Source organism: Vigna radiata, unplaced genomic scaffold, assembly GCF_000741045.1.
Source record: "Vigna radiata var. radiata cultivar VC1973A unplaced genomic scaffold, Vradiata_ver6 scaffold_51, whole genome shotgun sequence".
NCBI classification, from domain to species: domain Eukaryota; kingdom Viridiplantae; phylum Streptophyta; class Magnoliopsida; order Fabales; family Fabaceae; genus Vigna; species Vigna radiata.
In genome coordinates this window covers 1345960-1370756 of record NW_014542732.1, presented here as the reverse complement: position 1 = coordinate 1370756, position 24797 = coordinate 1345960, and the positions used below count along the sequence as shown (strand labels likewise).

The 24797-nt window shown below is 35.4% G+C and overlaps 1 protein-coding gene and 1 long non-coding RNA gene across 2 annotated transcripts; both read right to left on the bottom strand.

Annotated features, from left to right (window-relative positions):
• Nucleotides 1-7205: 7205 nt before the first annotated feature.
• On the bottom strand, nucleotides 7206-7844 carry LOC106780675 (SKP1-like protein 14). Its single transcript, XM_014668972.1, has one exon. It carries the CDS (start codon nucleotides 7842-7844, stop codon nucleotides 7206-7208), a length of 639 nt encoding a protein of 212 aa, XP_014524458.1.
• A 2452-nt stretch (nucleotides 7845-10296) lies between these two features.
• LOC111240943 lies at nucleotides 10297-12622 on the bottom strand. The gene is made up of 2 exons (XR_002666613.1): nucleotides 11482-12622; nucleotides 10297-11393 (listed from the first exon to the last, which is right to left on the bottom strand). It is a non-coding gene; the product is annotated as an uncharacterized LOC111240943 (long non-coding RNA).
• Nucleotides 12623-24797: the final 12175 nt, after the last annotated feature.

Here is a 24797-nt window from a genome sequence, read left to right as displayed (position 1 = left end):
ATGTTTGTTTGAATGAATTAATGTTTGGTAAGTTATCAAGAACTGGGTAGAAATAGGGTCATTCTTAACTCTGCTAAATTCTGGAGAAGTCTGTAATTGTTACAGAGGGTCAATTATGGACGTTCAGTTTTCCAATAGTATGTACGGTCTTGACTGAATTCTCGTCTGTAGGAGATTTCAGTTGATGACCAATCGATCTTCTATGGGTGAATGTTGAGTGATCAGTTAAGTAAGGTTAGACAGATTTTCTTACTAGTTACTTTGGTTAAAATATTCAAAACAAGTTAAGTTAGTTTCTTTGTCAGCTTTACCATATATGTTATCTGAAAAGAGTGATAGACATTGTACTAAAAAATACTTCTTCAAATGAGTGTTCGGTCTTGTGTTAACGCTCGGTCTTTTGAAGAGTGTTCGGTTTTATACTGACGCTCGGTTTCTTAAAGGGTGTTTGGTCTTGTACTGACACTCGGTCATACAAAGAATGGTTGGTCTAGTACTGACACTTGATCATACAAAGAGTGGTCGGTCTTGTACTGGCACTCGCTTATACTCATAATGGGTCTCTTGAAGAGTGTTCGGTTTTATACTGACGCTTGGTTTCTTAAAGAGTGTTCAATCTCGTACTAACACTCGGTTTCTTGAAGAGAACCCAGTCTTGTGGACAAAGTGTTCGACATTAGCTCTAAGCGCTCGGCAAAAGCCCAAAGTGTTTGGCCTAACCTTAAACTGCTCGGCCTGAGGTATAAGTAGTATGGTAAGTCCTTAAGCATGTGGCTCGATTTTATTTGTGTTCGGTCTTAGACAGTATTTAGCTCCAACTGGAGCTATCATGTTACTTAACCGTTAGGTCATGATTCTTGAGTTGATGGTATTCTTAATGTGCTGTCATATTCAATTATAGGGAGTATTCTCCCGTTCGGTATTGTACAAAGATATTGTAATCTCTTCTGTTCGGTTGTGTTCATCTATATGGAATTAGTATTTCCTTACGGTCTTGTTCTTAGGATATGATAAATTCTTTCCATTCGGTGCTTTTGATTATGATGATTGTTTTATGATATTGGTTAACTTTGAAATGTATTTTGGATGAGGAAGTATGTTGATCGTATATTTCAAGTTGGTATGGAAGAGAATTCCAAGGAGGAATGTCTTAGTGAATGGTTGATGGTGATGTGGTAATAGTATGAATATGGTCAGCTTTGTAGTGGACGTTCATCCTGACATTCCAATGGTCACCATGTCTCGAGTAGAGAATGGTGGCGCATGTGGTGGGAATAGCAGGAGGCCTGGTCGCATTAGTTTGCGGTGTTATAGCTAACGGACTAAACTCATGTGTAGTTTGCGGTTTTCTAACTACAATGAGGGATGAAGGACTAACCCCGTGTGACGTCTTGCGGTGTTCCAGCCGTTGGTATTCGTGTGGTGTTCCGGTTTACCTTTCCACGGGTGCAAGAACGACCATAGCTACATGATTCATACAGTCCGGACAGTCGGTGTAAAGTGGTTGGTTATTATATGTTGTATGTTTGGTTAGTGCATGAAATATTATGAGGATGATTGTTGATTGGATATGTTGTTTGACTTAATCGTAAATTCTATTTTATTTGATATATTGGTTTGAATTAATTAAATTACATAAGCTTACCCTTATCCATTCGGTCGTTCTCTTCACTACGATGATTATCCTTTGGATGTGAGCAGATTGTGCTGAAGTTAAGTGTGCGCTGGAAGAAGAAGACAGTTTAGGAGTAAGACCGTTCCGTGATTTTTTTTCTAATATATCATAGTTTTATTTTTAATTTACAAAGATAGCATATTGTAGTTAATATTTACATGCGTAGCACGGTTTTGTAAAAGTTCAGAATTCGGTGTATGGGAAACTGAATTTTGACTTCTTATTTAAAAAAATTTCACAAAAAATATGTTAAAATTCGATTTTCTGAAAATCGAATCCTGATTTTCTTTTTTGATAATTTTATAAAAATATATTCAACGGTTTCCAAAAGGTTTAAACCTCTTTTTGGTCCCTAAGTTATAATGCAGATGTTCAGTTTAGTACCTTTTTAAAAATGTAAATCTTTGGTCCCTAAGTTATAAAAAATGTATCAAATGAGTCCTTTTTTTAACTTGAAATACTGTTTTTGGTTGTTTCTTAACAACTTCTACATCTTTAGATTGCTCTGATTTGATTCTTAATAATAACAACACTTTATATTGCTCTTTGTACTTTGATCATGAACATAAAAAAAAGGACTCATTTGATACATTTTTTTATAACTTAGGAATCAAAAGTTTATATTTTTAAAAACTGAGACTAAACTGAACATTCCCTCATAAACATTCGCTCATAACTTATGCACTAAAAAGAAGTTTAAACCTTTCCAAAAACCATCTAAGATTTAAACGGTTTTTAAAAACTGACAAAAGGTTAAAAGGTTTTCGAAAACTATTTAAACGGTTCTCGAAAACCATTGAAGGTGGAAAACTATTTAAAGGGTTTTCAAAAACCGTGGAAGTATATTTTAACTTTTAACATATTTTTAAAATTTTGTTTTTAATTTAAAATTAATAAATAATTAATTTATTTTAATGTTTTAATATATGTTTTTTAAAAATTAATTGTTTAACATATTTTATGAATTCTGTTTTTTAACTTAAAAATTAATAAGTAATTAATTTATTATAATATTTTATTATAACTTTTTTTAATTTAACAAACTTTTGAAATTACTTTTATTACTTAACAAATTTAATATATTTTATTATTTTTATAATTACATATTTTAATATTTTTAATATAATATTTTTTAATTTAACAAATTTCTTAAACTAATTTTATTATAAAATTTAGAAAGTATTTAATTTATTTTAATATGATTTAATATATGTTATTGTTTTAATAATTATCATGAAAATATAATAGTAATAATAAAACTAAAAATAAAATTAAATATAATAATAATAATAATGTAAAATTTGATTTAATATAGTATAACATATTAAATAATATTAAAATTAATTAAATATTTATTAGTTTTAAATTAAAAGCAAAATTTTTAAAATGTTAAAAGTTAATATATCCTTTAACGGTTTTCGAAAACCGTTTAAATAGCTTTCCAAAACCTTTAACCTTTCACCGGTTTTTAAAACCCCTTAAAATTTTATATGCTTTTTGGAAACCGTTAAATATATTTTCGAAGAAATCATCAAAAAAGAAAATCAAGATTTCGTTACCACAAAATCGAATTCTAACATATTTTTTGTGAATTATTTTTTAAATAAGAAGTTAGAATTCGGTTTCCGGAATTCTAAACATTTATAAAACTGTGCTATCCATGTAAATATTAAGTACAACATGCTATTTCTGTAAATTAAAAATAAAACTATGTTATCGGTCTTATATTTTCTTTTTGTACTACTGTAGCTTAGGATAACATGTTGTATGTATGACCATTCGGTTTGCACATGAGATAATATTAGCTTAGGATCTTGTAAAGTTTTAAATTTATGGATATTTTTGGATGACTGTAAATTAGTTTTATTGGTCCTGTAAGTATTCTATTGTATTATAAATGTAAAAACTCTTAAATATAGTTTAAGGCTATGTTTTTGAAATATTAAAAAACACTCTTTTTTTTTTGCTATTTCTCCTAAGAATTTTAATTGATAGATAATTTTCTTGGTGAATAATTATTTCCTACAAAATTATAAAATTCACAAGTATTTCTTATAATAATTTTTTTTTTCAGAATATTTTTAAAATAAATTAATAATAATTTCTTGCAAATTATTATTCATAACAAAATTTATAAGTATTTTCTAAAAAAAAGTTTTCAAAAGAAGTTTAGTGATAAATGTTTGTTTTTTAGTAGTGATTCTCAAATCAATTTTAATTTTCTGTTCTCTATATCTTTTAAATCTAACTTTCTTATATTTTGACTTATTTGTTTCAATAAATTAATTATAATTTTAGACTCCCTTTAATTTCGTATCTGTAGGCATGCTTATGTAGAAAAGTAAATTTTAATAGTTCTAGGCCATAAAACATTGTGATGCATAATCTTTCAGAACATCCACAATATCATTACTCCCTACGCATGAAATATAATACGCTGAAGGGTAGTGTTGTGTCAAAACGACTGTCATTATTTAGTCCTGAGCTACTTTAATGAAGAATATCATAGCAAACCTTTTTCCCGCACGCTACACTGCATCAATACAAACAAATATAGTTACAATTGTATAATTAACAATGAAACATGCAGTGTAATATGTTACCAAGTCTCACAATTAACATATACATATTATATATTCGTTTGATATAATGATAATTATTACCATTTGTGATAATAATTATTAAAAAGTTTGAGAAATTCCGTGCATCTTATGATTATCTTGATTTAGTTATATAAGCTAATATTTTTAAAAGTCAGTAAATTTATGATAGTTTTCAGTTGTTTTTAAGTGCAGACAATTATACTGAATTTATGAGTATCATATATGTTTTTTTAGCACGTTTAAAAAAGGACTTTCGAAAACTTTAGTTGAAAAATTATTCTATTTTAATCTGTCAAGGTTTTTTGAAAAAGATGAAATTGATGCTTATATTTTTAGAAGTATATACAATTTAAAATCTTTTATGTTTTTTATGAGAAAAATCGTTACATTAATAAGTTAATTTAACTTTTATTCATGTGAAAAAATATGCAGGATGGATGTAATTAGGTCAAAATATTTACTCTCTCTTACACTTTTTCAATATTTTTATTTTATTCTTTTTGTGAAACCTGAATCAGCCAAAATGACCAACCGCCATTGTCATCCTACCATTAAATATGATTCATGGTGGTGGAGAATCGAGACGGTTACGGGGGATGGTGAGGACCAATAGATGGTATGACCACATGGTTTTGTGAAAATTAGAATCTGATGCAAGAATAAAGTTTTGGAAATATAAGTGGTTAGGAGATAAACCCTTGATAGACTGGTTCTTGAGATTATAAGCAATGTCTAATCTTAAGACGATAATAATATATGCTTAGCTGGAATGATATAATAGAAGTGGTGTTTAGATTGGAGGAGAGACGTGGTCGAATGGGAAAGAACTCCGGTAGCCATGTTCACCAAAAACCCTAAACAGGGAAGAAGATGATGAATGTGTGTGAAGGAATGAGGAAACACACATATACACTGTTAAATCAAGATACAGTATACTAAAAAATCACGTTACAGGGGAAGAATTTTGTTGGGTTGAAACAAATTCCTATATGATCAAATAAGATAAATAAAATGTACATGAATTTATATATATATATATATATATATAATATTTGGTAAGAAATATTTTTAAAGTAGTATTAAAAATAAATCTTTTACTTTCTACAAGTTTTAGTCTACTAGAACTTAAGAGGGAATAAGAGAAAGAACTATGTGGATTGTAATAGTATAGATAATTTGAAATAAAAGGAATAAAACTATATTCTAGAATAAGAGAGTAGAGGCTGAGGAACTTTTCAGCTCTATTACAGAAAAGTTTGGGTTTAGATAATCAATAAGTTTCAAAATGGTCATTTCAAATATTGTTATTTTAGTCCAAAGGAAAGCATAAAATTTATACACTAGTACAAAAATGCTGATTAACGTCGGTTTTTTTAGACTTTTAACGTCTACAACTGAATCGACGTTATTGTCGGTAACGTCCATGCGATATTGGAAAAATAGTATAACCAACGTCTATTTTGACGTCAGTCAATGACAGATCCGACGACAATGAACGTCGGTGTAGGGGAAAAACGGACGTCTAAAGACATCATATAGACGTCGTTCTTAGTAATAACCGACGTCAAAGAGGCACTAAAGACTTCGAGAATGACACTGACTGACGTCTAAGAGGTACTATAGACGTCGGTGTGTACATTAACCGACATCTAATACAATGGTTGTGTTTTAGTACAGTTTTGTTCTCGTCTTTGGATAGCCTAGTAGCACAATCTCCTTTTGCTAGTATCCCCCCAAAAAAAAGCTTGCTTAGTTCCATTTTCATCTGCAAGAACAAAAAATCACGGTGAAACAATAACTAGGCAACGACCCATGGTCGTTTTTGGTTTGAAATGATCAAAAGAAATTCAATAGACTCCGCTTTTTTCTGGGAGGCAGCTAGCAGAGGGAGAATGTGTTACTACGTTACCCCAAGAAAGGAACAAAACTGCACTAAAACACAACACAAAGAAAGCAAATTTTAATCAGTTGAACCAGAAGATAATCGATGACAGACTAAACAAAGTTTAAACGGTAAGCATAAAAAAAAACCACGCACTTGGGATGCCGCAAGAGAGAAAAATAAGAAGAGGCAGAGAGAAAAAGAAGAGGTGCCGCATGCGAGAAAAGGAAGAGGCCGCAAGAGAAAATGGAGAAGAGAAAAACGATATCAGAAACTGAATGCCGCAGAGAGTTTGCGGTTGTATTTAAAATGATCTTGGGTGTCGGTTGCTCCAGACACCGATGTCTATATCGACATAGACGTCGATTATCTCACTAATATGACGTCCAAATTAACGTTTCATCTAACCTTTTGAATACCATTAGATGTCGGTGCTTAGAGGAGCCGACGTCTAGAAAAGCTGAAACGATTGACGTTTGATTTCCTGTCAGGATGTTTGACGACTGTTTTCATGGGATGTCGACGTCTAAGATGATGAACATAATTACTTGCAGGCATATAGACGTCGGTGCCCTTCTACCCGACGTCTATGTCCCTCGAGTTTAGTGAACCTAATTAATTACAGGCACATAGACGTCGCTTTCACTAAGCACCGACGTCTAAATTGAAGATTTTTTGTCTTCCCGCCTTCCATTCAGGCCGTAGACGTTGCCTTTTGAACACCGACGTCGATCCCTCATGAACACTGACGTCAACGGACTGTCTTCTCACCTACCCATGACCTTTAGACGTCGGTTTGCGCCAATGTGGACTGTCTTCACATAAAACCAATGTCTAGTTTACCAAGCTATTTACGATAATGCCACCGTCCACTCTTATACGTCGGGTTACCAACAAACCGACGTCTATTAGGTGACATTAAACAGCGATTTTGCACTAATGATAACAATCCGAGTATTTTCACCCCGGCGCCCTAATTCTAAAGTCTTAAACGAACAATTGTTAAGAACACAGAGTTGGATTTAATGTAGCATCTCAGTAATTTTCACGACGGAAACTCTAAATTACCTGACTCCCTGTCGATGTTTCGGAATGCCCATGCATTGGTTTCACGATACGCCGCCTCCTCCTCCGGCGTGTAATCGCTGATGATGCCGAAGAAATCCCGCGTAAACTCAACGGTCTTGTACTTGAGGAAGTTTGCAATTGCCCAGGATATCGCATCCATCATGTGACTCATGTTGAGATAGTTAGCAGTGAGTAACAGTTCCCTAATCTGGTCAGCCGTCAGCGTCGAGAAGAACTTTTCGTCGAATTTTCTCAATGTCACCGGGTCGCTGCCAACACGGCTTCGCTTCGCCCGGTACTCCAGAATCCTGCCCAGTTCATTGCAGGTTAGGTTGTGCAGAGGAATGACGTCGTCGGGGGCAATTCCTACGTCGTCAATCACAGCTTGCACCGTTTGCATCTGCTTCACGACGGAAGCTTCCACGTAGAAGATGATGCCGTCCGAAGTTTTCAGCTTAATCGTCGGTTCTTCTTCTTCTTCTTCCTTCGTGATTGTAAGCTTCTTCAGTTCTTCAATGGGAACCTCACTCGTTTCTGCTTTGGCCCTTTCGTGAGTTTCGAATTCCTCAGCGGCATTCAGCGCTGCCATCTTCGATGATTCCCCTTTTTCCGCCATCGTTACAGAGAAAAACAAAGGTGAGAATGATCTTATTTGTAGGAATTGAAAGTGCAAGAAAACGACAGTTATTTTTTTCTGAAACAGGGCGGAAGAAATGCATTTTTATAGGAGGAGAAACCGGTCACGTTATTCATTATTTCAATTTAATTTAAACTTTATTTAATCATTAATGCTGCAATTAATTTTACTTTAAATGTTTTTAATTTATGAGTTACAAGTTGCTTTGATTATTTTTTAATTTATTAAATTTTCTTTTATTTTTTTTATATAGTTTAACTTATTTTATTATTTTTTATTTTTTATCTATTATTTTATACTTTTAATTTTATAGATATAATTAATTTCTGCATTTTTTTTTTCTATTTGTGAGCCTATTTTTGTATTTTCATATAATTATATTAAAAATTAAGCTATACAAATTGAAGTAACCAACATTTCATTACATTTATGGTATATAAAAACTATAGATCATAATATATAAAAAAATTAATATAACAATAGTTTAAATTGATAAAGTAATTTTTAAACAATAAATAAGTAAAAGTTAAATTTGATTAATACTCATTAAATCAACTATTTTAGATAAAATGACTAATTTGAGTAAAAAAAAACATATACAACTTTAAAAAAATAATAACATTAACAATTTTAAAAGGATTTAATTACTTTTAATAAATAAAAATTAGTATTAAACAAGTTTTAAATCTCTTTTATAATTGAATTTCCTTTAATTATTTTTAATATATTGCATACTAAAACAATTTATTGATTAATTGAATTCATATCATTTAACATTTTTTAAAGGTGTAAGACCCACGAAATAATTTTATTTGGTAAATAAATAATATGAAATTATATTATTATTTTTTAATTAATTCCATTAAATGTTTCCTAAAATAAATTTTAGATTTAAAGAATATATGATTGAAAATCCCACTGAATCAAATCATTCTACTAATTTTTATTCTTCACTCTTTTTATATTACTTCTTTTGATTATTTGTTAGGTTGACCAAAAGCATACTAAAAGTTTGGAGAGTTATATTTTATTCATATGATACTCGACAACCACACATCATTCACCTATGATAAATAATATATTGAAAGTACAGTTAAGCTCTACTAAAGAAAATTTGAATAAAGTTAAAATCTTTTTTGCAACAAAGTGTTAAACGCTGGGGTTAAACGGTCTACAGATAGTGTTGAACACTTAAGGAATTTAAGAAGCGCTTAAAAAGTCTTTAAAAATAATAACAAGAAAAAGACTTGTTTTTATACTGGTTCACTCTAAATTGAGTTATGTTCAGTTCTCTCTCAAGCACTCTTAAGGGGTTCTTCTAATCTTTGAAAAGATTAGAACGAGTTTAACCACTCCTTGTTTACAACGAGTATAACCACTCTTGGTTTTACATCACTCCAACTGAACAAACGAGTTTCATCACTCCTGGTATATAGATAATTCAACTGACTATTTCATTTAACTCCACTGAGTTAAACAAATAAGCATTATAAATCTCTTATGAATCTACAAATGTTTTTAAGAAAACAAGTACAAATAATGACTCTTCTTAGAGAGGATTCATAACGGTAAATTTTACCATTATCTGTGATGCAATTTTGATACCAAATCACCACTCTCTGACCTTGAAGCTTGCTTAATCTCTTGATTTTAGTTGAAATTTGTGAATAAGTTAGTCGAGGTTATACTTAATGATTTTTATGACTAATTCCCTCAATTTTGTAGGTTATTGGTATGTTTTGGAAGAGGAACAAATTATTAAGGAGTTGGAACTCAGGAACGAAAATAAAAGCATCAGAATAGAAGACTGTAGAAGGCTCAAGGACGCCTGGTTGCCCTTTTCTAGGGCCCTGGGCGTTGGTTGCCACACAACCACGCCTAGTTGCCCTTATTTAGGACGTTGAGCATTGGACGTCATGCAACCACGCCCGATTGCCCCAGTCAGGGCATTGAGCGCTACTTATACCGTAGCAGGCCTGAGCGCCACATTCATGGGCGCTGAGCACCATTCTTCGTGCAGTCTCGCTTGGTTGCCTCTTCCAGGGCACTGAGCGCCGGCCACACGCCCTGCACCACGCCTGGTTGCCCTAACCAGGGCGCTGAGTGCCAGCGACGATCGCCTATGTGGCACTTCTGATCTATTTAAAGGCTTTTACGCACTAGGGTGGATATATTTTGATGGCTGAAGCACAAAAACCCTATTTTCGGCCCTTCCGAGTAAGATTGGGCATGCAAGAGCTTTCCTTTTCTCTTTCCAAGGTTTCCTGTTGGTACCAGCGGTATCGTTCAGAGAGTAACGCAGCAGAATAAAAGCTTGAGTAAGCAGAAAGCGTGTTCGGTCACTTTATATTAAAATGGTCAGTTTATAAAACAAATTTTCTATGAGACAATTTATCGAACAATTGATATGCGTAAAAAGTAAACAGTGTAGTGAATAGAAAAATCACACAAGTAATTTTTATACTGGTTCGATTCAAAAGAATCTACGTCCAATCGTTAATCACTATAAACAGTGATTAACAATTCCACTAAAAATGAGTTTCACAGATTACAAATATAGTGAATAAAACTGATAAAGTAAACCTTTCTTCGACGAACGAACCGGAAGATGAACACTCTGCCAACTCAAAGAGAACCGCTCCGACAATCGACAAACGATATGCGAGCTTCTCCTATTCACGAGACCAGGCAGAGCACCTTGCTAACTCGAAGAGAACCGCCCCGACTATCGATACACGAAACACGAGCTTCTCCTACTCACGAGACCAAGCAAGGGAACCTGAACAATAGCTTTTGAGAACTTCCTCTGACAAACAATATTCTCCAAAAACTCTCTCTGTTCAACAACGTTCTTTTTTGAATTTCTCAGAACCTAAATATATAGCCATCTGCTCTGAATATCAAAAGTCAGGTTCCAACTGACACAAATAATCAATTATTGTAAGTGATAATCGATAATTAATTTAGTTAAAAAAGAAAAAGAAAAAAAAAGGGGGTTTTGTCTTTTAGTGCAAAATTGAAAAAAAAAAGGGAAAGATTTTGTTTTGGTGTAAAAGAAAAGTAAAAAGAGAAATTTTTTGGCCTGGAAAAAGGAGAGCAGAGGTGGTTTTTGGGGGGCAGGGAGGTTGCAAGACTGGCAAAGGTACGTGCTGGTTAGGGAGCAAGAAACGATTTTTGCAGGCACAAATGGGTTGGCAGACACAGTGTGAATTGGCAGAGGGAATGGACAGAGAGTGATATACAGAGCACAACAAGGTTTGAGGGGGGATCCATCAAAAAAATGATTTTCTCTCTCATACACAAGGACCACCATTCTGTTCTGCAAAAAAGCTGATCATCCACAGATCCTATGGGCATTCTTCCACCACCTTCGACAATTCCCCTAGGACTCACCACTACCTCCTTACCACATCTTAACCGTTTCCTTTGCTCTTCAACACCACTGGTTCCCAATTCGTCACCTCACAAGAATCTCTTTTCCATTTTCTTTACTTATTCAAGAGAACCTGGACCCCATTTACGACTCACCTGCAATCATCCATTCAAACATTCTCAAACCCACGTCCAATCATCTACATAGTAAAAAAGAAAGCCAACCAGAAGCGGGGGAGAATACAATCGTGAAAAAACAGAGAAACAGAAACAGAGGAGGGAAGCATCAAGAGGGGTTGGGGGTGATTGCAGTGAGGTTCAGCACCAAGGTAAGCTCTCTATCTTAGTTGATATAAATCAGTTACTCGTTACGAGAGCTGCGCGTGAAGAAACATTGCTTCTTCTTTCAATGGCTTTCAATGTCTAATCCAAGCTGTTGCTTGAGATACCACCACATAGTCTTCACCTTGCCTCTCTCGGCCTCGACGGGCATTTCCCTTCTCGCCTTTACCCAACGTCTAGTTCAATAGCCATTGTGCCTGACTCACACCATCACCCTCCACCTGCATTACACGAAATCACCAAAAAAAAAAATAAACAAACCAAGAACCAACCAAGATTACAGCCCCAAATCACATTATATTCTTCTCTACCCCCACACGCCTAACACATAAACCAGCAGGCATCACCACGTCTTGGACCTACTTACATCATCCTCCACCTTATTTCCTTGGAATTACAATGCCAAGGGCTGCACGACAATGTCCAAAACGTCTCTTTCTTCTCAAATAAACCTGAGCCAACCAACAGCCCAAAATAACCAACTCATCCTTACCATTGCTCTGGGACCGAAAGCCAAATGTTGGGCAGCACCTGAAACACATATGCAAAAACAGAGATCCAACCCAACCATCACATACAGTCACACAATCTTTTCCTCTTCATCACTCACCACCGCATAATCCATCCCCATTCCATTATCTATATTATCTTCTTCTCCAAAATTCTTCATAGAGCACTTGTTCAATCCTTTCATCACCTGCGATTCCAATAGAACAACATAACATAATTCCAATTCGAGAGACAAGGAGGATTTAGCGTCGGTGTTGGCATCCTAAGCTGTTAGTGGCGAAGCCAGGACGATTGTCGGTATTAGCCGTGTGTGAGTAAGAGAAGGAGAGGAAAGGGGAAAACTCTTGAATGGCACCGGATCGGAGGTCGACGAGGGAAACCGCGACTGGGGTTCACGGTGGCCTCTGGAGGTACGGTGGTTGCGTATAGCGGTGGTCTGATTAGGGGTTGCCGGCGTTGTCTAGGCTGGCCAGATGAGGATGGTGCCCGTCGGGCAGAGCCAGTGGTGTGCGTGGGCTCGAGAGAGGCGCCCCCGCGAGAGATGGTAGGGCCGATGGCGCCGTGACCGACTGTGGTCCTGGTGGTGTCAGCTGTTGCCGGCGAATGGTGGAGGCGGCAACGCGGTGACTGGCCGGTCGTCAGGTGGAGGCGGTGGCGTGTGGCCCGGTCTGACAGAGACGGTGTGTGCGTGGATTTGAGGGAGCCAGACCCTTCCCTGGGTTTCTCTGCAGAGAGGAAGAGACCCTAGGTCTCTTGTTCGAACAAAAATGAGAGAAAGGGCAGAACCCCTAATGTTTCAGCTGGGAACAAGGCCTTGGGCCTGGGCTGCTTCTTTGCTTCCTGGCGACGTGCAACTCCCATTCACACCTCCCTCCATTTCTAAAAAAAAAAAAAAGAAAGAAAGGGAGACCTTGGGCCTGACTAGCAATTACTACGCGCGCCCTCAATTTTCATCAGCTGCACCCCTGTCTTTGGGCCCAGACAAATTTTGAGCTGCACCCCCATTTTTGGCCATACACCCCTAACAAACTACAAGACGAGAAGCTTCAATATTTTTCAGCACCCCCGGTTTTTAATCTCTGCACCCCTATTCTTATTGGGCTTGGACTATGATGTTTGTTTTATTGTCTTTGTTTTTTTATTTCTTTAGTTTTTGTATTTGTCTTATTATTGTGTGTTAATAAAACTAAAAAATATAAAAATAAAATTTCTTTTACAAAAAAATCAAAAAATATATTTTAAGGGGTCTAGCACATGTGTGATCGCACGCATCGTTCTTGTACTAGAAAACTCTTTCTTATCTATAAACAAAAATTAAAAATATATTTTAAAGGGTTTAGCACATGTGTGATTGCACGCATCGTCCTTGTGCTATAAAACCCTTTCTTTTCTATAAATAAAAATTAAAAAAAAAATATATTTTAAGGGGTCTAGCACATGTGTGATCGCACGCATCGTCCTTGTGCTAGGAAACCCTCTTCTTTTCTATAATTAAAATTAAAAATATATTTTAAGGATTCTAGCGCATGTGTGATCGCACGCATCGTCCTTGTGCTAGAAGACCTTTTCTTTTTCTTACATAAAAATTACAAAAATACCAAAACATCCTTTCTCAAACAAATAATCAATCTTTCAGCCAGAACTATGTGATCCTTGATTCTCCATCCAAAGTGGAGAGCAAGGCTAGTCCTTGTCAGGCTCACTTTCCCAAAAATCCAAATTTTCCAAACAAATTTCTCAAACAAATTTCTCAAAAAATTTTCCAGACGATTCAAAGAACTAAGTAACCCTGATTTCTCAGTCCAACTGAGAATACGTAGGAGCAAGGTCAATCCTTGTCGGGCACAAAACACAAAAAATAAAGGTACTATCTTTTAGGGGATATTAAACATTTTGCAAACCACATCAAATTCGCGTATTTAATTAAAGGTACTGCCTTAAGGCAGGCGTTGTAGGGGTGCTAACACCTTCCCTACACGTAACCGACTTCCGAACCCATCTCTGGTTTTCACAGATCTTGTCTTATCTTTTTATGGTTTTTCCGTAATTTTCCAAAATAAACTATGGTGGTGACTCCAAAATCTTTTTTTTTTCCTAAATCGTTTTTTCTCTATTTGGATCGTCGTCCCGTCGCGATTCCGGTTGCGACAAAAGGACTTGTGATAATCGATTATTACTTCTCCATAATCGATTATTTCAGTAAAAATACAAGTTTTACAACATTTTTAAGACTTTCCTACTACATTTAATTTCTACAAATTGCTTTTAAATAATTCTAATATCCTCTTCAAGTAAAACTTCTTGCAGCATCATCAAAACAATTTTCTTCAAGATTTACCAATACTCCTTATTGGTAACATTTCCATCTCATTTACATTCTTTCATTGTAAGCCAAGGTTCTCCATGAAAATGGAGAGCTAAATTCATTTGTTGTTGGGGAAAGATGTAACCTCGAAATTTCATGTATTTGAATATGTTTTGAATATCTTATGCTTCTTTCTTTGAATGTTAGTGATTTTCTCCTATTCATAATGCTTTTTTATGTTTTTGGCCATTCATAGCTTGATGATTGGGTTTCTTTGTTATTGGGAAATAACTTATGAACCCTGATATAGAGGAATTCACCTAAAGGAAATTATCTAGGGATAGAGATAGACCCTTTGGTTGTCTTAAGAGATAGACCCTTTGGTTGTCTTAAGCTTCTTTTCTTAATGCGGAATTGATTGTAAGGTTTTCAAGGGATTGTCGTCTAATAATCAAGACTAGGCATTTTACGCTGAGGAATTAGGTTCTAAGTAATTTTGTAAGTGACATTAACATTATAATGAATAAGATGAGTTCTAATATGCATGAAAGTGAAGTAGGTAAAATCTAACCCTAACAACATTGTCATCTCATATATCATCAATTTCATCCATTCATCCTTGGTTTAGCATTAAAAGATCAATTTTACTTTAAAAGTATCATATTTACTTTTACTGCATTAAATTTCATTCAATGGAATCGTTCGCTATTCTTAATTAGTTGAGATATTATACAATTGTTTGGTGTCACGAGTCTCTTGGGAAACGATACTTGATCTTACCATTTTATATTACTTGATACGATTCGGTACACTTGCCAAACCCTTAACAAGGATATTTTTATAATACAGATAATCAGAAAACTTGTAACTAAGATTTTCTTTTCAAAGAAAGCTTTAGACGATGCAAGCGAAATAGAGTTTTGACAGCATAAGAGCAATGATGATTATGGATTCTAGTTATCTTCTCTTCAAGCGATCCTCTTTATATAGGCTTTTTTGAAAAAGATCTATTGCTCAGATCATTGACTTTCATGTAGGTGTATAGCCTTTTGATAGAGATTTGATGCTATGTTGCTTTTCTAATGACAATTGTGTTGCTTGTACAAATATGTCAAACAAAAGGTATTGAGGAAACTCCAGAATGTCTTCCTATCTCTTAACGTTCTTTTGAACCAATTCAAAACTTTTGAATAAAGCTTTGTCCTTTATGATCTACATAGATAAATAGAAAACAACACAACAGACAAAAAAGTATTATTCGTACATGTTTTTAAATGCTAGACATTCATTAACATTTAGCTTGATACATGTATTATAACGTTTATGCGAAGTTTGTTTTAAAGTAATGTTATGCGTTTAGAATTTTCTTACACATGTATAGCATTTAGTGTGTTATCATAGATGGTTCCTTTTTAATAGAGATTATTTTGTTAGGCACTATTGTTAAATTTTAAAACAAGGGTTGCTAGAAGATCTTGTCTAAACAATCTTCATTTTTTTTACGTTTAACAAATACTTATGCAAACACGGAATAGGTATTCGAGAAAGAATAGAAAAAAAGATAAATAACCAGTTATTAGAGCAAAAACAAATATCAAAGCATAAATACATTGCATAAAAGCTATCAATACATTGCATAAAAGCTATCAGAGTAGGAAGAAAGATAAGCATTAGAGCAAAACATCATAATAACCATTAAAGTTCCATATTAAAAAAAAAACTTGATAACCAAAAAGTACCAGAGCATGGAAAGAATTTTTTTTATCATAATAACCATTAGAGCATGTATGAATTATATGAAACTAATTACATGTTCATGTTCTTAGAGAATGTAAAAAAAAAAAAAAATTCTCCCTGTGCTAGACACAAATATATGCTCCCCATTAATAATGTATCTCTCCTTATTTTCCAAAAACATTTCCTCCCCGAAACAATACATTTCATCATAAATTTCTTCCCCTTAATTAATAAACATCAAAAGGATTTGGAAAAAGGATCATTGCTTGATTGGAGGTAGCGGTGGTAGGATTGGGTCAAGTCTTGGTGTGAAGAGTTGGTTGGCTAAGGCGTTAAGGGTATTAATGATGGTGGTAAATTTTCCATTTTGTTCTTCCTTATTGGCTTGAAACATCGTGACAATTTTTGCTTGTTGACAAGCACTATTTTTAGCAATGAGGGTGATAACGATTGATTTCACCGCTATTTGTGACTTAACTTTGATACTAAAAAAACTCCTTTTGACTTAGAAACTTGCTTAATCTCTTGTTTTTGGTTTAAGTTGTGAATAAAGAGAGTTGAGGTTAGAACTTATGATTTTTATCACTAATTCCCTTGATTTTGTTGGAAATTGGAAGGATTTGGAAGAGGAGTTGAAGTACCTAGGAGTTGGAACTTAGAAAGGACTAAGAAAGCACCAGAAAAAAAAGATCGCATGACGCCTGAGCGCCAGTTTCTGGGCCCTCAATGTAATAAGCTCACATGGATGCCTAACTGGCCCTTTTTGAGGCCCTCAGTGCAGGATGTCTCGCATTCACACCTGGGCGCTCTTCTTGGGGCACTGAGCGCCAGCTCCCTAGTGTCGCACCACGCCTGGGCATCCTCTGAGGGGCCCTGAGCTCCATTGCTCCCACACCACTGCCTGTCTACCCTAAGTTGGGGCGTTGAGTGCCAATGACATGGGCTTGGACTTTGTTTTTGCATTATTTAAGGACTTAGACGTCCTAGGGTTTGTATCTTTTGGCAGTAGAGATGCAAAAACACATTATTGGACTCTCTGAAGGTAGAAATGGATGCATGAGCTCTCCTCTTCAGTTTTTAGGGTTTATCTTTCATTCTTATTCCATTGTATGATAATGGAGAGCTAAACCTTATTTGTTGTTGGGAAAGATGTAACCTTGTGAACTCTCATGTATTTGAATTGATTCTAATTTATATATGCTTCTTTCATTAATTGTTAGCAATTTTCTTCTTTGCTTTATGCTTGTTGTGTGTTTAACTCATTCATGACATGGTTATTGGTTTTCTTTGTTATTGACAAATACCTAGAAACCTAGATCTGGAGAATTTCTCCCAAGGGAACTATTGGCTAGACATAGGGATAAAATGCTTGGTTGTCTTATGCTTCCATTCGTAATGCAAAATTAATTATTAGGGATGCAAGACATTATGGTCTAGTAATTAAGGATAGGCTTCTTTTGTCGAGACATCGAGTTCTAAGTAATTTACAAAGTGACATTGACATTAATGAAGAAGATGAATTCTTATATGCATGAGGGTGATTAGGTGAATTCTAAACCCCAACAACATATTCATCTCATATTAAAATCAATCATCCACTTTTGCATTTCTCATTAATTGATGAGAATTGCATTCATATTTACTTTTAGTTGCATTTAGATTCAAAACAATTGAAATTGTTCTTCTCTGTCTTGATTATTTAAGCGATTGCACAACTGTTTAGTGTCGTGAGTCTTTTGAGAAACGATACTTGGTCTTACCATCTATAATTACTTGATACGATTCGGTACACTTGCCGATATCACGACACTAAACAGTTGTGCTTTTGCTTAACCAATTAAGACTATAAGAACAACATTTTGTGGCTTTTGAATGCAAAACAGAAAAGGTAAATATGCATTCAATTTGATCAATTGAGGTAAATATGCAAAACAGAAAAGGTAAACACAAAAGTGAATGGATGATATTGATAATATGAGATGAGTATGTTATTAGGGTTTAGATTTCACCTAATCAGTCTCATATATCTATTATTCTTATTTGTTATCAATGTTCATGCAACTTTCTAATTTACTCTAAACCCGATTCCTCGGTGAAAAGAGCCCATCACCAATTACTAGTTTACTATTCCTAATCTCCCTAGTAATTACTAACGCATTAATGACAGAAGCTTAAAGCAATTGACCGTCTTATTCTTATTCCTAGGTAATATTTCATAATCAAGAGAATTTTCCTCAGGTCTAGATTTCCCCTTATGTTCCCATATCGACAAAATCACTGATCATGACACTGAATGAGTTAAACAATGCAAGCTTTAATCTCAGAGAAGAAAACCCGAAACTATTGATAACAAAAGTATATGAATAAAATAAGAACTTCGATATAAGAGAGTTTAGAGGTTACATCTTTTCCAATAACAAATGAGATTAGTTCTCCATCGTCATAAAGAAGCTAGGTGTACAATGGAATGAAAAAGATAAAAACCCTAGAAAGAGAAAAGGAGAGTTGTCAATTCCCCAAATCTGCCCCCAAAGGGGTGAAAAGTGTGTTTCTATGCTTAAGCCATCAAAAGATACATTCTCTAAGACGTTCTGGCCTTTAAATATGGTAGAAAAATAACAGAAAACAAGTCCAGGCCCAAAACAGATCATAAAAATAACAGAAAAATGGCCCAAAGCTCGCGTCTCTAGCATACAACGCTACAATACCGCTCAACAGTAGGTGCGACACTCAGAATGGCGCCCAATGGTGTCGCTCAGGCGCAAAAAAGTGAAAAACTGGAAAAAGTGGCACCCAACGCCATCGCTCAACATTGGACTGGCGCTTAACGCCACCTACGGTTTTGAAAAACTGCACTCTGGTCAACTTTTCAGCATTCTGGTTGACTGATTGACTTTTCTGGTTGACTGATTGACTTTTTTGCACTCTGTTTGACTTTTCTGCACTGCAACTCCTTGATACTTCAACCCTTATTTCAAATCATTTCAAAAACCTACAAAATCAAGGGAATTTATTGATAAAATCATAAAATATTTCCTCAACTCTCTTATTCACAAAACTATAGCAAAATCACGAGTCAAAGCAAGTTTCCAAGTCAAAAAGGGTGCATTTGATATCAAAATTAAGTATAAAAATAACGGTTTATGCAGGTATCAATTTCTAATCATAAGAGTACTGAAGCTACTATTAGAAATTTGGAGATACAAGTTGGCCAACTGGCTAAAAAGTTGGAGGATAAATTTGAGAAGAAGTTTGGGGCTAATACTGAAGTTAACCCTAAAGAGGAGTGTAATGCATGAGCATAAGTGGTGAGAGAGTAGATGAGAAAAAAATTGAGAGAAAAGAAAGAGTTGAGTTGAGAGAAGAAAAAAAGAGAAAGAAGAGAGAAAAAGTAAGGCTGAGGGAGAGAAAGAAGAGAAGAATGAAGAGGGGAGAGAGAAAAATAGAGAAAAAAATTGAGAAGATCCTTCTTTATCCAAAGAATTATTCTAGGAAGGAGAAAGAGAAACAATTAGGGTATTTTTAGGAAACCTTCAAGAAATTGGAGATTACAATTCCATTGACTGAGGCATTGCAACAAATCCCTGTATATGCTAAATTTTTGAAGAAATTCCTCAAAAAGAAGAAATTTTTAAAGGAGGAAACAATTAAAGTACAGGGTAATTCTAGTGTGATTTTGCAGAAGACGTTTTCTCCTAAAATTAAAGATTCGGGAAGTTTTACTATTCCTTGCATTATTGGGAAGTATGATATAGGGAAAGCTCTAAATGATTTAGGGTTTAGCATTAATCTGATGCCCTTATCTGTGCTGAAGAAGATTAGTGGTAGAAGATGTTGTGGTTTGAATTGATAAACTCAAATTTCCGGTGGATTTTATGGTGATGGAGATGGGGGAAGATTTGAAGATTCATGTAATTCTAGGAAGGCCATTCATGAAGACGGCTAAGGTGATCATCAATGTAGATGATGAAATCTTAATGCTTAAAGACTAGGATGAGGAGGTGATTTTCAATGTCTTCAATGATGAACAACTAATTCAAGCGAAGAAGACTAGTCCTAAAGCTAATTCAACACATTAGCTCAATGACTATCTTTTCCTTTTCTCAACTTTCCCAATAACCCCAAACTTGAACCTTTTTCAATACCACAATTAATTCTCAACCTAACTCAAGGTAAAGATTTTTAAAACACGGTTTTCAAATCCTGTTTAAGGCTTAGGTTCAAAAAGGGTAGAACATAAAATGTTCCTTTTCATATGGATGAGAATTTTGGCTAGAAAAGGGTAGAACATAAAAAACGGCCTTGATCATATGACACATAAATGTAATTCAATCAATCACATAAATTCAAGCAAAATAATTCATGCTTCCACATAGATAGCACATATAGCAATAAAAACTCTGGAGCTCAAAAACCTCTCAATTAAGCTCACTCAATATTCCAAACATCATAATCATACACCCTACTTAGCATCTTAATCACAATCATAATATTCATGCATCTATTCACAGCCTGTGAACACTTCACCTATATATGAGCATGTAAAACAATCTCAATCATCATCCACATCAAGCATCATTAAGCATAGAAATCAAGTCAAACCATCATCAGATAAAGATGTTTCAGCCAAGTACCATAAAATCCCTACACTACTAAAGCAAAAGCTAAAATAGAAAATAAGAAGCATTCTGGGTTGCCTCCTAGCAAGCGCTTGTTTAACGTCACGAGCCTGACCCAAACCTTTATAGATCCACCAACCTTATCACTGTGGAAAGATGTTCCACTTCTCCTCCCAAGTAATGCTTGAGTCTTTGACCATTTACCACCCAGTTTTTCTGCGGATCCCTGGTAGATGGATCCACCAATTCAACTACTCCATGAGGATGTACATGCTTTATTATGAAAGGCCCTGACCATTTTGACTTTAGCTTCCCAAGAAATAACTTTAACCTTGAATTGAATAATAACACTTGCTGCCTAGGGTTGAAATCCCTCTTTATCAGCTTCCTATCATGATAGAATTTCACCTTATCTTTATAACTCTTAGATGAGTCATATGCATGTAACCGCATCTCTTGAAGCTCCAACAGTTGCCTTTGACATTTACACTGAGTTTCATGGGGATCGAAATTAAATTCAAAGCCCACAAAGCTCTATGCTCCATCTCCACCGGCAAATGACATGCTTTCCCATACACCAACTGAAAAGGTGATAGACCCATGGAAGTCTTCATAGTCGTCCTATGTGCCCAAAGAGCATCATCTAATTTATGTGACCAATCTTTTCTTGATGACGCAACTGTTTTCTCTAAAATTCTCTTTATCTCCATCTTGGAAACTTCAGCCTGACCATTTGTTTGTGCATGATATGGTGCCGCCACCTTATGCCTCACTCCATAGTGTTTAAGTACCTTTGCGAGCTGAAAGTTACAAAAATGAGATCCCCCATCACTGATGAGTACCCTCGGTGTTCCAAAACGTGAGAAAAATTTCCTTTTCAAGAATTTGATCACAATATTGGAATCATTCTCGGGGCATGCTAACGCTTCAACCCATTTACTCACATAATGAACCGTCACCAATATATACTCATTATTAAAAGAAGGTGGAAAAGGCCCAACAAAATCAATACCCTAGCAGTCAAAAACTTCAACTTCCAAAATGTCTTGTAAAGGCATCTCATGACACCTTGAAATAGCCCCCGTCCTTTGACATTTATCACAATTACTTGCATGATTATGAGCATCTTCAAACAAAGTAGGCCAATAAAATCCTAACTGAAGAATCTTTATAGCAGTTCTCCATTATAATGGCCATCATAAGATGAATCATGACAATGCCAAAGAATTCCTTCTGCCTCCTCTCTTGTCTCAACTTCAATCTTGAACAAGTAAGGATCATCCCATATGAACTGCTTAGCATCATGTAGAAACTTTTTCCTCTATTGTCAATTCAATTCTTCTGGTATAACTCTTGCAGCTTTAAAATTAGCCATATCAGCAAACCATGGCCTCTGTTAAACGTACAAGAGTGTCTCATTTGAAAAAGACTCCCAAATGTCTTTCTCCTTACTTGTAACTTCATTGTTAATTAGCCGAGATAAATGGTCAGCAATCAAATTCTCACTCCCCTTTGTATCACGGATTTCCACATCAAACTCTTGTAACAAGAGCACCCATTTAATCAAGCGTGGCTTTGAATTCGACTTTGTCAACAAATATTTTATAGCCGCATGATTAGTGTAAATAATCACTTTAGACCCAATGAAATAGGATCTAAACTTTTCCAAAGCATAAACTATCACTAAAAAAAAATTTCTCCGTAGTGGCATAATTCAATTGAGCTACATTCAAAACTTTACTAGCATAATAGATAGTATGGAATACCTTCTCTCTTCTTTGGCTAAGCACAACACCTATAGCATAGACACTAGCATCACACATAAGCTCAAAATTTTTACTCCAATCTGGGGCTACAATCACTGGAGCAGATATCAAACTTTTCTTCAAAACATCAAACGCTTGTAAACATTCATCACTCATTACAAATGGTACATCCTTGACAAGCAAATTACTCAAGGGTTTAGCAATCTTTGAGATAATTTTAATAAATCTTCTATGAAACCCAGCAGGACCTAAGAAACTTCTAATTCTCTTCACATTTATAGGTGGTGGAAGTTTTTCAATAACCTCAACTTTTGCTTCATCCACTTCAATCCCCTTGGCAGAAATCTTATGGCCGAGAACAATTACTTTTGTCACCATGAAATGACACTTCTCCCAATTAAGAACAAGGTTTCTTTGGACACATCTTTTAAGAACAACATCCAGGTTAGTCAAGCATTTCTGAAAAGAATCTCCAAACACTGAGAAATCATCCATGAAGATTTCTATACATTTCTCCATAAGATCTACAAAAATAGCCTGCATACACCTTTGAAACGTAGCTGGATCATTACATAACCCAAATGGCATTTTTTATAGGGAAAAACACCAAAGGGACATGTAAAAGTTGTCTTCTCCTGATCTTTAGGATCCACCACAATATGATTATACCCATAATACCCATCTAAAAAGCAATAATAAGCTTGTCCAGCCAATCTTTCTAGCATCTGATCCATAAAAGAAAGAGGAAAATGATCATTCCTAGTGGTTGTATTTAACTTCCTATAATCAATACACATTCGCCACCCAGTAACTGTTCTTGTAGGAATAAGCTCATTTTTCTCATTGTAAATCACCGTCATTTCTTTGGAACCACCTGCACTGGACTTACCCATTTACTATCAGAAATGGGATAAATGATACCAGCTTCCAAAAGCTTTAGTACTTCTTTTTTTACCACCTCCTTCATTACTAGATTAAGCCTCCTCTGTGGTTGATCTACTAGTCTATAATCATCCTCCATAAAGATCTTGTGCATGCAATATGTTGGACTTATACCCTTAAGATCTGAAATTGACCACCCAATAGTGCTTTTGTTTGCTTTCAAGACTTCCACCAACTTCTCTTCTTCTTCAGGAAGTAAAGAATTACTAATGATGAATGATTTCCCTTCATTTTCTTCAAAGAATACATACTTTAAATGTTGTGGTAACGCTTTCAACTCAAGTTTACTTTCTTTAACTTCTTCCTTGGGCTCAATCTTCTCAAAACTAACTTTTCCTGTTGAAATTTCTTTTGACGTCTCCAAATCCTTCAAGCACTCTTCAATCAACTTCTCCTCCTCTTCATTTAAATTCTCATGTTCATTAATAAGAGTTTTTTCGAGTGGAGAAGCACCACGCACCGTATTTCTTTGCATCATACAAAGTTCATCAACAATGTCAACTTGAAAACACGCTTATCATCCTTAGGATGTGACATTGCTTGAAACACATCAAAATCCACCTCTTCATCTTGCACTCTAACTTTAAGCTTACCATTCTCTACATCAATCAAAATTCTAACCGTCTTCATAAATGGTCTTCCAAGAATCAGAGGTGCATCTCCCTTCTCCTCCATCTCCATTATAACAAAATCCACTAGAAACAAAAATTTATCCACCTTTACTAGCACATCTTCAACCACTCCATATAGATATTTGAGTGATCTATCTGCCAATTGAAGAGTCATTCTTGTAGGCTTAAGTTCCAAGCCTTCAAATCTTTTGAACATGGATAAAGGCATTAGATTAAGGCTAGTTGTAACGCCCCGGCAACTTACAGGGACTGTTGACTGCCCCCACACATCACCACGAGACTTTCCAGGGTGCTTTGTCCTCACTCGCACACTTTCCGGGAAAACTTCCCGGAAGGTCACCCATCCCAGAATTTCTCCAGGCTAAGCACGCTTAACCATGGAGTTCTCGGTGTATGTTCGATTCGTCCATGTGCCCCTTCCACTCGAAGCCTGCCAGGAGCCGCTCCTTGTCCGTGCCCCCTGCACCATGCTTCTTGCACCGGCGATCACTCCCCGCCCTCGTCAGTGCCCGGGTGTCACATGCCCACCAGCTTCCGTCTGGTGAACCACACCGTACTGGGAGAGGCTAGGCTCTGATACCATTTGTTACGCCCCGGCAACTTACAGGGACTGCTGACTACCCCCACAGATCAACACGAGGCTTTCCAGTGTGCTTTGTACTCACTCACACACTTTCCGAGAAAACTTCCCGGAAGGTCACCCATCC

Coding starts and splice junctions, on each gene's coding strand:
- LOC106780675 (XM_014668972.1), bottom strand. CDS start 7,844: ATGGCGGAAAAAGGGGAATCATCGAAGATGGCAGCGCTGAATGCCGCT.